This window comes from Schistocerca piceifrons, chromosome 2, assembly GCF_021461385.2.
Source record: "Schistocerca piceifrons isolate TAMUIC-IGC-003096 chromosome 2, iqSchPice1.1, whole genome shotgun sequence".
Classification (NCBI taxonomy): domain Eukaryota; kingdom Metazoa; phylum Arthropoda; class Insecta; order Orthoptera; family Acrididae; genus Schistocerca; species Schistocerca piceifrons.
Genome location: NC_060139.1, coordinates 348,682,325 through 348,699,021, shown reverse-complemented (window position 1 = coordinate 348,699,021; position 16,697 = coordinate 348,682,325). Strand labels below are relative to the sequence as shown.

General features: G+C 43.3%; 1 protein-coding gene across 1 annotated transcript in view; it reads left to right on the top strand.

Annotated features, from left to right (window-relative positions):
- The window catches only part of LOC124775375 (agrin-like), a 183,239-nt gene that overhangs the window by 126,571 nt on the left and 39,971 nt on the right, over nucleotides 1-16,697 (top strand). The window contains exon 7 of the mRNA XM_047250209.1: nucleotides 11,050-11,277. Within this exon, the coding sequence (XP_047106165.1) occupies nucleotides 11,050-11,277 (228 nt within the window). The remainder of the gene's footprint in view (nucleotides 1-11,049; nucleotides 11,278-16,697) is intronic.

Here is a 16,697-nt window from a genome sequence, read left to right as displayed (position 1 = left end):
TGGTCGTACTATCACCCGAACCTGAAAAATAGTGGAAACTGAGGCACTAGTTTGGCACAGACGCATGCTTTGTCTTTCCGAAAATACTATCACAAGGTTTGTAAGGAGAACAGCCCGACTGACTTGCTGTTCGGCTGTGACACATCGACTGGGAATTCTGACACAGACTTCCGCTAATGAGGACACGGTGGTTTACGACATGCACTGAAGAAGACACGTATTGATGGAGACTTTGGAACGGACCTGTGGCTACAAGTTGTACTGGTGGCCACTCCTGGTCGGCTTATGACTACGATTTTCACTGTGTGTAATGGTGGTAACGGTGCTTATATTATTGTTAAGGCGACGACTGGAAACATTATCTGTGCAGTGATGTAACACGTTTGTCGAGTGGTGAAAACGTGGGTTCGTGGTCAGTGTAATAAAAATTTAAGGTCTAATTTACCTCATAATATTCAGTCACGTTCAAGTTTACGATCTGGGCCAAAATAAATATTTAAAAATAGTCACTTTCAAATTTTAACTGTATTCAAAATTGCAAGTGAAAATACGTTAGGTGCTTTAACTCATATTTCACATTTGTGCGTACCTTATTGAGAAGGAATGCTTTCGTTTTAACATTTGTTTTATTTAATTTCTGAGTAAATAAATTCATACTTCGTATACCTGTTACAATTTATTTTAGCACTTCGTGACAAATTTATGGATTCTCTGACTGCGCTTTATGTAAGATACCAACAGTGTCTCGAGAAGCTAATACATTTGTTCTAAGTAGTAGTAGTAGTAGCAGTTCAAAAAAAATGGTTCAAATGGCTCTGAGCACTATGGGACTTAACATCTATGGTCATCAGTCCCCTAGAACTTAGAACTACTTAAACCTAACTAACATAAGAACATCACACAACACCCAGCCATCACGAGGCAGAGAAAATCCCTGACCCCGCCGGGAATCGAACCCGGGAACCCGGGCGTGGGAAGCGAGAACGCTACCGCACGACCACGAGATGCGGGCTGTAGTAGCAGCAGCAGTAGCAGTAGTGGGAATTATCACGTGACCATGACCATTTTCTGTGGAACATTGCTGCGTTCATTGGGTTTCGGCAGATAGGTCTTCAACAGCCTTCAGTCTGTTTAGTACCGCAAATGAGTGAACAAACGCTGTAATAGCAAAGCTTTTCTTCGGGATGTCACGTCGGTTTCTGTTTAAAGGACACTTGAATATCAGTACCCCCTAAAATAAACATATTTTCCAATGAAAACCGATAGTTCGTATGTTCATCTAATCAACTGCAACATACATGCTTCCTGAGGGGAAGCAAATGGCTGTGGACGGTCCTGATACTTAACTGTGTTTGCTGTGCTGGCAGTTACTGTGGCGTCCTCAAATACGGATGAGTGAGTCGTTAGTCAAGCTAGCATACAACCCTATGCTCAAACGGCTCGTAAGTGTTACTGTGTGCCTTATAAATCGCCAAGTTCAGACCTGGCAGATGAAGGGTATAACTGGATCAACGCACATATTGGTCAGGACGTGCTGGTGGTGTGTGGCTGGTTTGAGGACTAGTCTGCAAAGTATCTCAGTCTTATGAATCTAACTTTTGGATGTCCGCTTAACAGGTGTGCCAGCAACTCTATGCATTGCTAATGTTGTCGAAGCTGGTTTGATATAGGGACTCCGATACTGCTGTCCCGCGTCATTATCCTCCAAAGCGATACATTTCCTCTGTCGTTCATAAGAATTTTCGTTATCAACTAATACCAATGGCTTTCATATTCATAGGAATGACTCTGTTTTTGCTAGTTCCTGAATTCTGTAAGTTCTTGAAGCGCAGCAATGGAACAAAATGTTATGAAACTTAATGCCGCCTCGATTCGCAGTGTGTCACGAAGGTTCGAAAGATTGACACTCTCTTCTCCTGGGAAAGACCTTTGTTTCCAATGACTGTAGGAGAGGAGCTATTATGGGGACGCTGACTGCGACGATACGTATGAACAAGAATGAAGAATGAGGCCAAGGAATTGCGTTACTACCATGTGCGGGCGCAGCCTCCACAAGTATCGGCCGAGCTCTCGACAACAATGGTTGCATAGCCATCTTCCGACGACCTGTAACTATAACAAAATTCTTCGACCGGCAGGAAAAATAACCTAGAACTCCATACATTTGTGGCATATCGCATTCTTTGCAGCAAGTTTTACGTTAGAAAGAAACAACGCTATATCTCCTTACGTCGAACTGAATATGTACATAACCTACGAATTAACCATGGAAGTAAATCTGCGCTGGTCAAGGAGAACTTAAAGGTGAATCAAACAACTGATTTAGAGAAGACGTGCGATGTTTGTGCAGCTAGTGGTTACTAGGGAAGTATTACTAAGGTAATTGGAATAAGTATGACACCAAATGTCGTGAATCGTCATAGAGGTAATGTCCTCAGTGCTGCATAACAACCAACAGTGGAAGCAATAATACAGGAGTGACACCATTTTTTATTTCGTGGGACAGCTGCTGGGTACATGATCACAGATTTAAGTGGTTATGAAGAGGCTGTTGCGAGCACTTAACTGTCCAACGCTGATGATGGCTATGTAAGAAGATACGGAGCACACTGCCCGTCACCATCAATTTTACCCAATCTTCTACTTCCAATCATCCTGATCCTGTCCTCTCTTCTCCTCAACACAGCCGATATGCCCCAGTGAAGCTTCTGTTTTCTCCATTATGCCAATGAAATCCCCTTCGTAATGTGAGATTTCTGGCTTTGGAGCGCTACGGTCGCAGGTTCGAATCCTACCTCGGGCATGGATGTGTGTGACGTCTTTAGGTTAGTTAGGTTTAGGTAGTTCTAAGTTCTAGGGGACTGATGACCTCAGATGTTGTCCCATAGTACTCAGAGGCATCTGAACCATCTGGCTTTGGAGCCACAGTCACTGCTTAGTTTGGCTGAGACTACAGCAGATGAGACATGACGTAAGAGACGTGGTGAGAGGAAGACAACAGACAGTATAATGAGTGCCAATTGCGGGAAAATAAGCGCCAGTTTAGTAAGATGATACTACATTGCAGTGCCTTTTTCAGAATTGCGATGTAATATTTCTTCAGACAAGCATGATGTCCGAAGGAACATTGCAACACACTTCTGAACAAGATAAGGCATTGCAATATGCCGACCGGCGACAAGCGACTTTCAATTAAAATGTCTCCCCTGTACGGGAATATAAATAATGGATGTATGAGTGCAGGTTGTAGACATACGGTGGACGACATATGGGAGTTTAGATCTGACCGTGGAGCGTGTTCGGAGAAGTGGGGAATCCGGGTTCTAGTTCCTGCTCAGCCCAAATTTTCATTGCCGTCATTCCATTACGCAACCGGTGGTTGTCCATGTTCGCAACGCGGAATAAATTTCATGTAGTATGATGATAATCTGACTGAGTGTCGACGCAGGAGTCAACATGCCAATTTTTTAGATTTGTTTATCAAGTTTCATAAAGTATATTTTAGATTTAATTATCTATCAAGTTAAATACACTCTCAATAGCAGGCTTTAATCTACTTACAACGGATCTCAGTTTTCTAAAAATTTTCATTAACAGTCGAAAAACACTATTTAGACGAAGCACTTCGTGCACCTTCGGCTCCCGCTGAAAGAGTGCTACGCGGCGAAGTGATGTGGGCTGTTTGATCACTTTGTAGCGATAGATAGAAGGGCGTGTTTCGCGTTATCGATAGCGCACTTAAGATATCGGATGCGTGCAACATAATACTGCATTCAAATAACGCGACTCTGCGTGGAAAGCAGAGAAGAACAAAGTAACAGTGTGTATAACTTTTGTGAATGCTTTTTCTGTAAGACTTAATGAAATACGATTGTAATAGAGTCACACATGAACTATGATACTTGCGACTTTCTTATCGAACTTAAGCAGGACGTCTTATGAGCAATTTACAACTTTATCTGCTTCGTGTGTTGTGAATAAAGAAAATCTATTGGCATCCCTAATTTGAGACTTATGAGATCATTTAACGGAATTGAGAACCTCACCTATTTCACCAGTTACACACATCAAAAAATGTTTGGCATCACCCCGGTTCCCTGAAGTCCTGAAGATAGACGTTAATTGTGGATATTGTATCACACACAGACAATCCCTTTGACTGTTCAGAGAAGTTACTAAACCCGCGCAAAAATGTTAGCAACCATGCAAGAGCAGCGCCTATTAGACGGAGGGGGTCCGACAGCCGATCAGTTCCAGTCATTCCACCAGGAAGGAGGCACACGGTTCGTGTTGTCTGTAGTTCAACCATACCTACACGGTCAATACCGCGGTTCCATCGCGTCCTCATTGTTACTTTGCGCCAGGAAGGGCTCTCAACAAGGGAAGTGTCCATGTGTCTCGGACATGCAGGAGATACAGAGAAAGAGGACTATCGGTAACATGCCTCGATCAGGCTGCCCAAGGGCTACTGCTGCAGTGGATGACCGCTACCTACGGATTGTGGCTCGGAGGAACCCTCACAGCAACGCCACCATGTTGAATAATGCTTTTCGTGCAGCCACAGGGCTCGCAATAGGCTGCATGATCCGCAACTTCACTGCCGGCGGCTGTGGCGATGTTCATCTTTGCAACCAAGGCACCATTGCAGCGCAGTACAGATGGGCCTAACAACATGCCCAATGGACCGCTCTGGACTGGCATCACGCCCTCTTCTCCGATGAGTGTCGCATATCCCATCAACCTGACAATCGTCGGCGACGTATCTGGAGGCAACCCGGCCAGGCTGAACGCCTTAGACACATTGTCCAGAGAGTGCAGCAAGGTGGAGGCTCCCTGTTGTTTCGGTATGGGATTGTGTGGGGCTGACGTACGCCGCTCTAAGATACGAGAATGCCATCTTCCGGCCGATAGTGCAACCATATCGTCAGCTTATTGGCGAGGCACTCGTCTTCATGGACGACAATCCGCGCCCCCACCGTGAACATCATATGAATGACTTCCTCCAGTATAATGACATCGCGCGACTAGAGTGGCCAGCTTGTTCTCCACACATGAAACCTATCGAACATGCCTGGTATAGATTGAAAAGGGCTGTTTATGGACGACCTGACCCACCAATCACTCTGAGGGATCGACGCCGAATCGCCGTTGAGGAGTGGGACAATCTGGACCAATTGTGCACTTGATGAACTTGTGGACAGTATGCCACGACGAATACAGGCCTGCATCAATGCATGATGATGTGCTATTGGGTATTAGAGGTACCGGTGTGTACAGCAATCTGGAATTCCACCTCTGAAGGTCTCACTGTGTGGTGGTACAACATGTAATGTGTCGTTTTCAAGAGCAATAGAAAGGGCAGAAATGATGTTTATGGTGATCTCTATTCAATTTTCTGTACAGGTTCAGCAACTCTTGGAGCCGAGGTGATGCAAAACTTTTTTGATGTGTGTATCACTTCTTATTAGACTGGTGTCTCACTTCAAGAACAACGAACTTATGACCTAAGCTCTACGTCTGCATTGGGCCCACGACATCTATAGAAGATATGAGATTAGTGAAGCACAACAAAATCTCTGCGCTCTATCTCGAAGCTACAGAACACGAATAGGCCCCTACCATGTTCTGCATTTCCACTACTAATGAAAACAGTTCCATGTCATTCGTGGTAAGTCGGGGAAGGATAAACGAAAGAGAAATTGACATCGAGAACGAGTGTTGATTTCGAAACAGACTAATATAGTCACATTTCACTTGATGGCAGCTCCATAATACCCTTCCTTCTACTTTCCATAAACTTGACTCTCTCCCCATTTTTCCATCATGCTGCCGTACTTTCCAACCACTAAACCCTTGAAGCTTCATACGGTTAGAAATCAGGCATTAACTTCCCAACACTTTGTCTCCCTCTTCTACTTGACTGTACTTAATCATATCATTGACCTTACTAACACATTAAAAAAACCAGTAAAAACTAACGTGGTACAGTCAGCTCTAAGCAATTAACAAAAAGCCCTCAGAATTAATAAAATAATTAACAGATCCTATACAGAGATTGCATCCTTCCACCATCCTCTACACAGACACAAGTATTATATATCAAGTTTGCCGGTGTAGCTTGTACCTTATGCCCATCCAAATTTTTCGACTCCATAAAAGTCGTTGAACGCTGTCCCTGAATCTCACTTTCCGTATCACTCTCCTACTACTCTCCTACTAGCATACCCTATCAGTTGGTAAAGTGTTCCTTCCAATCAAATTTTCGTACATCATCGCAGATTTTATATATCCCGTGAATTCTCCAATCTCGGGCTTCGTTCAGGTCAGAGCTAAGACCTCCACTCCGTCCATACACTCTCCCAAGCAAACGTCACATGGCTCCCTCTCTCTGATCCAGAAACCATAGTGATATCCACCCTTCCTACCACCTATAATCTCAGTCTCCATATCATTTTAAACCATCAAATAGAAAATGTAGCGGTTAAGGCGAAAGAAAGACTGCATTTTATTGGCAGAATACTTAGATGATACAAAACATCCGCTGCAGAACATACCTACACTGCGGTTGTCCGCTTCTTCTGAAGGACTGAGACTCTTACAAGATAGGATTGACGGAGAACGTTGAAAAAGTTCAAAGAAGGGCAGCTCATTTTGTAAAATCACGAAATAGAATAGAGAGTGTCACGGATATGATAAGCGAACTGACGTGGCACTCATTACAACGCAGGTGATTTCGTTGCGGTGGTATTTTTTCTCGAAATTTCAATCACAACTTTCTCCTCCGAATGGGAAAGTACTTTACTGACTTCCACCTGTGAAGGGGGAACTGGTTATCATAATAAAACAAGAAAAATCACAGCTCGGACTGAAAGAGTTATGTTTTTTTATGTCGATTTTCGTGATTGGAGGTTTGAGGGACATCTGCCGTTTACTTATGTAATAAAATGGAACACTTACAGCCTTCCTTACGGAATTATTTATTATCTGGCTACCAGTACACCATTTTTAAGTCCTTAACTGATGCTGAAGGGATAAGTGGCTAACATATATTAATTTGTTTTCGCTGACAACCTCTAACAACGATGCTGTATCTTCAACCATCAACTGCTAACTTCAGTTGCCAGTTGATGGTTGGAAGCCATTGATGAAATCGGGTATGCAGTTGGAGTAAACCCCCTCAGCGTCAGTTAAGGCTGAAAATGGTGGATTGAAGCACGGAAACAAAGATGTTAGTTGATAGTTCGAGACAAAACATTGTTGTTGCATGTAGTCTGCGAACACTATTTCATAGAAATTGGCCACTGGTGAAATCGGTTTACGATTGGAGTTAATCCCTTCAGCGTCAGTCTCACTTGATATTCCAGAGTTGAATGGTAGAGAAATAATCTATAAGTGGGTCAATGAACCCTGTGCTAAACACTTCATTGTGAGGTTCTGAGTAGTCATGTGCGCAGATTACGGCTCCAATTCCCTCCCCCCTCGCTCGCCCCCCCCCCCCCCCCCCTCCCATCACCATCTTTCTGTCCACTTACTCCTTTGTGTGCCGACCCTCACTTATCCATCACACACTTTCCAGCAGTACATCGAGCTTCTCACACCCCATTTTCCCAACCGTTCCCAGACGTGGAGATCCATAAATGTATATTGTTCGTAATGTCTCCGAGGTGACCTCAAAAGACTCGTCAGTTTTCGGTAAGTTTAGCATCATTTAGCATCAGCTCCTTTTAGCACCAGCCATACCAGCGCTATTCCTGTATTACGTTAATTTTTCGCCACCTGTCTTTTTAAATGTAAATTTTAATTCAAATTTAATCCCATTATTTTAACCTTTTAACATTAAACAACGATTTTTATATTTTTTAACATCGTTTGGCTTAAGGGCAACACTATGGCTGCTATCAGCCAGCTGTAGATAAGGGGGGCGGGCGAGTATTGGGGAGGGAGATGAAATAAACAACAAATTAAAATAAAAAAAGTCATTAAAATATCGCAGGAACATGGATGGAGAGTGTATGCCTTTCGGCAATTTTATTTTCACTATTACGGAACGTAAATGACGTTTCGTTTTCTTAGGTGTTTTAATAAACTACGAGCTAATGAGTCAATGAAACATTTTTACTGCTAATTTCTAATCTTTTCTTACAGAATAATGAAATAATTCTCGGTACGTCAAGAGTGCCTCCTGCAACTCATTCTTAGAAACGAAAGCTAACAATCCACTCGCCACAAAACACGCTTCCACTGCACCACTCTTCTCCCTAGCAACACTTGTTTCGCCCATAACTTGCACCCCAATTTCAAATCGATCAAGTTAAAATGTTCACACTGACTTATTATTCGTAAACTACTTGATTGCTGTACTTCTTACTTCTGAAATATCAGAAACTGAAAGACTGCGGGATGCTAATGCTTGGTGTATGACTGATGGCACTAATAATAATAGTAAGAAGAAGCAGATCGGGTAGGCCCCGCAGCAGTGTTGCACACGATACGTAAATACTGTTGGTTGTGTTGCCTATGAGTTCGTTTATTTGCTACGGTCCTTTGCAGGAAGCACTTTCAACAGGGAAACGGCATTTTCATGAGAAATTCGAAGATAAGTGACGTATAAGTCTCACGTGTACTGTCATAGATGCAAAGTACAAAGTAGATTCTAAGAGAAGAAATGATGCACCATGGAGGAATTATCCGAATGGGCCGAAAATCTGGAGATGTATACGCACAGAAAACAAGTGACTACAACACGGAAAAGTTGTATGATTTATTCAGGATAAAAAGAGAGTCACGAATTAAGGAAGTCAATAACGCGTGGGTCCAGCTTGGTCCACCTATGGCCGTTATACCAGCTATTATTCGGCTTGGCATTGACTGACAAAGTTGTTTGATGTGATGCTCAGTGATGTCTTGTTAAATACTGTCCAACTGCCGCTCTGACATTGCTCGATGCTCTCGTTCTGTGGTCTCTATAGATCTACCGCTTCCTTCTTGACGCGGTGTTCAGCCTTGGTTCACCCATTCACGCGTACATCGTCGAATGATGGTGTCGCTGCTATTAAAATGGCGAGCGTTCGCCGACTACTCCATTTGGCTTCTTCCTACATCCTCCCTCAAATGCTGCCATATGCGTGTATTGTTCACGCGCCTGTCTGCGAGGCATAGTTACTGTCCAGTTCAGTACACGGAATGAATTAGCAAGGATTTTATGCTGTGATATCGACATGTCCCCTGCTTGGTATCCTCGCCAGGTGCGCTGTGAAATTGCCCTGCGGTCTCACACATACGCATCGGCAGCCAAAGTTTACAATTTTATCTGTTTGTGTCCAGTTTGCATAAATCCCTCGTGGTGCGTCGTTTTTTTTTTTTTTTTTTTTTTTTTGTTTGGGGGGGGGGGGGGGATAATAAATCGGGGAATATTGTACACTACTGGCCATTAAAAATGCTACACCACGAAGATGACGTGCAACAGACGCGAAATTTAACCGACAGGAAGAAGATGCTGTGATATGCAAATGATTAGCTTTTCAGAGCATTCACACAAGGGTGGCGCCGGTGGCGACACCTACAAGATGCTGACATGAGGAAAGTTTCGAACCGATTTCGCATACACAAACAGCAGTTGACAGGCGTTGCCTGGTGAAACGTTGTTTTGCTGCCTCGTGTAAGGAGGAGAAATGCGTACGTGATGGTACGCAATTGTCCTTCCTACTTTGATAAAGATTGGACTGTAGGCTACCGCGACTGCGGTTTATCGTATCGCGACATTGCTGCTCGCGTTGGTCGAGATCCAATGTTAGCAGAATACGGGATCGGTGGGTTCAGGAGGGTAATACGGAACGCCATGCTGGATCCCAACGGCCTCGTATCACTAGTAGTTGAGATGACAGGCATCTTATCCGCATGGCTGTAACGGATCGTGCAGCCACGTCTCGATCCCTGAGTCAACAGATGGGTACGTCTGCAAGACAACAACGATCTGTATGAACAGTTCACAGACAGGAGCGCCTGCGATGGTGTATTCAACGACGAACCTGGGTGCACGAATGGCAAAACGTCATTTTTTCGGATGAATCCTGATTCTGTTTACAACATCATGATGGTGGCACCCGTGTTTGGCGACATCGCGTTGAACGCACATTGGATTCGTGTATTCGTCATCGCCATAGTGGCGTATCACTCAGCGTGATGGTATGGGGTGCCATTGGTTACACTTCTCGGTCACCTCTTGTTCGCTTTGACGGCACTTTGAACAGTGGACGTTACATTTCAGATGTGTTACGACCCGTGGTTCTACCCTTCATTCGATCCCTTCGAAAACCTACATTGAGGCAGGATAATGCACGACCGCATGTTGCAGGTCCTGTACGGGCCTTTGTGGATAGAGAAAATGTTCGACTGCTGCCCTGGCCAGCACATTCTCCAGATCTCTCACCAGTTGAAAACGTCTGATCAATGGTGGCCGAGCAACTGGCTCGTCACAATACGCCAGTCACTACTCTTGATGAACTGTGGTATCGTGTTGAAGCTGCATGGGCAGCTGTACCTGTACACGCCATCCAAGCTCTGTCTGAGTCAATGCCGCCGTGCGGTTAAAGGCGCTGCAGTCTGGAACCGCCACACCGCTACGGTCGCAGGTTCAAATCCTGCCTCGGGCATGGATGTTTGTGATGTCCTTAGGTTAGTTAGGTTTAGCTAGTTCTAAGTTCTAGGGGACTAATGACCTCAGCAGTTGTGTCCCATAGTGCTCAGAGCCATTTTTTTGAGTCAATGCCCATGCGTATCAAGGCCGTTATTACGGCCAGAGGTGGTTGTTCTGGGTACTTATTTGTCGGGATCTATGCACCCAAATTGCGTGAGAATGTAATGTCAGTTCTAGTATCATATACTTGTCTAATGAATACCCGTTTATCATCCGCATTTCTTCTTGGCGTAGCAATTTTAATGGCCAGTAGTGTTTTTCAGTGCGTCTCTGTCTCGATATACAAGTCAGAAAGGCGGGCTTTCGTGGACGTGATCCAGGGAGAGGTGTAGCGTGTTGTTCTGTACTTGCAGCCACGTGGAGTTCAGGTACAACCTGGGCAATGGCGCGGTGAGGCTGACGTCAGCAGAGCGCGTCACGCTGGGCAGGGTGCACGTGGCGAGGGCGCGCCGCTACCACCGCGACGGGCTGCTGCGGCTGGACGACGGGCCCGAGGTGGTGGGCCAGAGCCAGGGGCCGCTGCGCGCGCTCAACCTCGAGCTCAGCGCCTACCTCGGCGCCGTGCCCACCAACCACTCCAGGTAAACGGCTACTGGATCCTATCCCAGCCCAAACAAGTGCTGTTACTCCTGTTAGTGTGCCTCAGCTTCATGTATCGAACCTTAGCCGGAGGGCGTCACACGAATTTGATTTATATGCTGTTACTGCATAATCCATTCAACTGATTTATGTATGGTATTGGGGGTGATGATGTTTGGTTTGCAGGGCGCTCAACTGCGCGGTTATCAGCGTCCATACAAATTCCCAACCTTTGCTCAGCCCAATCTCGTCACTTTCATGAATGATGATGAAATGATGAGGACAACACGAACACCCTGTCATCTCGAGGCAGGTGAAAATCCCTAGCCCCGCCGGGAATCGAACCCGGGACCCCGCGATCGGGAAGCGAAAACGCGAACGTCAGACCACGAGCTGCGGACGTACTTATGGTATTCCATTCACGTGATTTCGATCAGGAATTTATTCAATTTCGTCTTCAGGCGTGATTATAGCCGTCCATCTCAACCGAAACAGTAAAGTACATAAAGCCATCCAAGACGTTACCACTTCCAAAATGAGTAGTAGTGCTGTAAACATAAAAATATGACAGATGGTGCGTGCACCCATTATAAAGGCTAACATACAGTGCAGCAGCTGAAGGTTGATGCTTTAGATTTCTTTCGGCAGACGTGGAACTCCGATTAATGTACACCTCCGATTAATGCACGCCGGCCGAAGTGGCCGTGCGGTTAAAGGCGCTGCAGTCTGGAACCGCAAGACCGCTACGGTCGCAGGTTCGAATCCTGCCTCGGGCATGGATGTTTGTGATGTCCTTAGGTTAGTTAGGTTTAACTAGTTCTAAGTTCTAGGGGACTAATAACCTCAGCAGTTGAGTCCCATAGTGCTCAGAGCCATTTTTGATTAATGCACACCGCGATCACGCAGGAAGTGGCACATTTTATGCTTACAATAGCAGTCTTCGACGTGGCTACATCTTGGGTGGCTTATGCTTTTTAATCCTAAAACTTTAAATAGAAATTTTAATTTTAAAATTTTTGACAGTATTGGCTTTCATTATAAGTAACAAGAAATTGTTTTTAAGTTGTTTCATTTCGGAACCTCTTGGACATCCAGATTTCAACAATCTATCATTTCATGAGATATATTTGAAGCCAGTTTTGTATTAATCTTAGACCAAATCCCACATCTCGAAACTTCCATAAACTCATTTTGTCTAAAACATATTATAGTCCTAATAACAAGCGAAAACGGTCCTAAAATTTTATAAAATACTTACTACTCCAGCGGTTTCATTTCGAGATCATTCGTAACAGCAGTAGTACAAACTCGAATTTAAGTTACAATAAGTTTAGATACAATTACTTTCACTGTTAATGATCTTCTCAATATGATCACTACATGAAAACCCCATGACACAACCTCCTGCCATCACGTAGCACAATCCCCACCCCGATTGCTGCTTTGCACGATGTTAAGTGACTCCTACAGTCCATTACATTTGTAGCAGTACCACTAGATGTCTCTGTCTTGCAAGACCATCGCTCGTTTCATGAGAAAAGTACCGGTACTTCAAAAATAAAATAATTATAATAATACTAAAATGGTGGTTTCACACAGAAACTACCGGTACTCAAAATGTTAATGTACTTCAGTGTTTCCTTTATGTTTAACTTCGAAAAGCACGCCTAAACAAGAAATTGTATAATTCAGAAAGCGAAATGATGTGAATAAAATACCATCAATAAAACAGCTGAATGCATTATCCTGTTGCAGTACATTATACAATTGCCTGCATTATGCTGTACTGCAACGCCCTCAGTTAACCTTATTTTCTGTAAATTCTTTTTGTAGCCACGTTGCTTGAAACACTTCACAGGCTGGGACTCACTTGTTGCTTTATTGTATTTATTGTATCCAGTCCGAAGACTGGTGCCACGTAGCTCTCCACCGTACTCCGTTTCGTACAAGTCTTTTCATCCCTGCATGACAATTGTAACTTACATCCACACTTACCTGTTTACTGTGGTCAAGCCTTCGCCTGCCTCTGAAATTTTTGCCTGTCACACTTCCCTTCAGTACCAAATTGACGATTCTGTCACGTCTCAAGTTAAGTCCTAACAGCTCAGAGCTTCCTTTAGTCACTTTGTATCAAAGGCTTCTTATCTCTCGGATTCAGCTCAGTGCCTTTATTTTAGTTAACTGATATGCCCATGAAAGCTTAAGCATTCTTCGGTAGAATTGTCCTCACCGTGTTACTTAATATTCACACATTAACACCCACTGGCATTCGAGGTGTGACGGCGATGAGGTGTGGCTTAGGAAAACCCTACATTTAAATTTATGCATATTACCCTGCAATTGTTACAAGAATTCACATTTGTGTTCTGTAGACATGTTTTGTTTCTCGTTGCAGAAAACAAGTTAACATCACACGTCTTGACATCATGCTGCCATCTTCAGGTTCCCAGATGTCACTGTTACATTAATTTATTTTTTGTGTTTCACACTTTTAGTCTAGACGTAATTTTATTGCTGGGTGCGTGACGAAATCTCGCCTGGGTTTACAACAAAATTAACTCCTCGCTACTTGTCAAGACTGTATTTTGTAGCTTCACAACTTGAGTCTGTTCTTAGCTTGAATAAAATAAGAGTTTGAGAAACATCTAAAAGACAAATATTTCATTGTTAATCAATCCTGTCTAATCAGACAGACTTTACTAACGGAGATCTCTTCAGTGAAAAATTATGTTGAATTCTGTTTTCCCGTCCCTTGTCTTTGTTTCCTTCAGGGACTTGAGCCTATAGTAACCCTGTGAGACAAGGTGTTGCTTCTTTGTTTATTGCAACGAATCTTCTAAAAACTTATAGAATGTTTAAATCGTGCCAACTGTACCACCTTCAATTTCAAACTCGACGCCCGTTTGTTTGGTATAATTATGTGACGCTATTATTGCCTGATTACTACAAACACTTTTCGTAGTATCATGTACTTTAATTGAATTATTTCCAGACAGAAAATGAAATTAACGACAAGAAATTTAATTTCAATCCTACGAAACGCTTTACTTACTTTTTAAATGATTGCATTGACCATTGTTTGAAATATATGTACATAGCTATTGCTAGTTAGCGTTCCAAATTCCTTTACGTAAATCAGCTACCGGCTTGGACACGAAAAAAAAAGTTTTTGTCGATTTTCTGTGTGTGTTGTATATACGTCACCAGTTCAGTACCAGTACACTGTCACTTGGGTGCGCATCTCTTTTTCTCATCAGTTTCAATTCCTTGTCGGTTCCTGCTGAAATGATATCAACTATCTTTCTTTTTTCTTCAAAATTAGTATACGAACAATTTTCGAAAATGCTTTGGAAATCTGAATGTATTTGTCTGCAAGAAAACTTTTTACTAAAATGAAGTGTGGACGATAGTACGTTCAGACATGAAGATAATAGAAGTCTTTGAATTCCAGTGTTACAACATGGTCCTGAACATTAGAAAGGTACATCAGATGACTAATGAGGAAGTAATGAAGTGAAATGGGAGAAAGTACATTTTTTTGAACAATTTTGCTGAAGAAGGGATCGGATGATAGGACACATATTGAAGAATCATTTGCTTGATAATGGGGTTTGTTGGGGTTATATATTGTTGAGGGATACTAAGGCTTGCATACAATAAGCAGCTTCAAAGCCATGTAGATTGCCGCGTCTCTTCTTCATTTTTTTATGCAGCTGCCCGTGATATCCTCCTTTGTTTCAATCTCCTCGTTTCAGAGCAGCACTTGCGTCCTACTTCTGCAATTATTTGTTGGATGTCCTCCAACCTCTTGTCTTCGTCCACAGTTTTTTAATCTATATAGCTTCTTCTAGTGCCATGGAAATTATTCCCTGAGGTTGTAACACGTACCATGTTATTCAACCCTTCTTCTCGTCAGTGCTTTCCATAAATTCTTTTCTTCCCCGATTCTGCAGAGAACCGCCTCAGTCCTTACCTTCTCAGTCATCTAATTTTCAATGTGATGCATATCTCAAACGCTGCGATTCTCTTCTTTTCCGATCTTCCCACCGTCCATGAACATTACCATACAGTACTGCGCTCCAAACATACACTCTCAAAAATTTCTTTCTAAAATTAAGACCGATATTGGATGCTAGTAGACCTTTTCGTCCAGGAATGTCCTCTTTTCCTCTGATGGCTTGTTTCTTATATCCTCCTTGCTACATTAGTCATACATAATTTTGCTTGCCAAGTAGCAAAATTCCATAAATTCATTTGTTGGTTGCTACTAATATCGATGTTGAGTTTATCGCTAATCTTGTTTCTGCTGTTCCTCCGCCTAATTGAATTGTTGTCTGAGTCTGTATCTGATTTTGGAATCTCTCTCTGATCATAATCAAGATGGTTTCTTCGCGTGTCACGAGGCTTTTTCCAAGTAAATCTCTTTGTGCATTTTGAACAGTTTATTCGCTGTTATTAGCTCAAATTTACTACTTATCCCAATTAGTCTTTTTTTCTCCCGTATTCCTACTATCAAGTCCATAGTCTCTCACAATTCTCTCTCCTGTTCCTTCTCCTATTACCGCATTCCAGTCCCCCATGATTATTAAATTAACACCTCTCTCTACATACCGAATTAACCGATTACCATCCCCATATACTTCTTCTACCTCTTCATGCTGTCCGACCCCGGTAGCTGAGTGGTCAGCGTGACAAATCCTAAGGACTCGGGCTCGATTCCCGTCTGGGTCGGAGATTTTCTCCGCTCAGAGACTAGGTGTTGTGTTGTCCTAATCATCATCATTTCATTTCCATCGACGTGCAAGTCACCGATGTGGCGTCACATTGAAAGACTTGCACTCGGCGAACGGTCTACCCGACGGGAGGCCCTAGTCACACGACATTTACATTTTATTTTACCTCTTCATGCTTTTCTCGTGGCATTAACAGTGCACTAGAACTGTAGTTATAACTGTTGGTTTTCTGTCGACTCTGATGAGAACAACAATATCGCTACACTGATGACAGTAACTCACTCTGTGCCGTGTACGTATCCTGCTCCTAGTACACCAGTTTCATATTCGTCTGGAAACGAATCCTTCATTCCATTTCAGTGAAACCAAGTGCATATAGCCTGAATCTCCGCATCACCCTTTTCAGGTATACTAGCTTCCCTGCCACGTTCAGACTTCCGACATTTTACGCTCCCACTCGTCGATACCACCCTTTTGTACTAATCAGGATTTTTTTGCATGATTGCCTCCTCCTTGGCACCCTGTCTCGGACATCTGAATAGGTAACTAATATGGTGTATTTTGCTAATGGAGAAGTACTCATGCTTTCACTTAGACGCCGTATGTCCTGTGGACACGCGTACCGTGTCTTTAACACCTTTTAGAGGCATTTTGCACCTCGAGGGTAAGAGGATACCCTGAAACTCTCT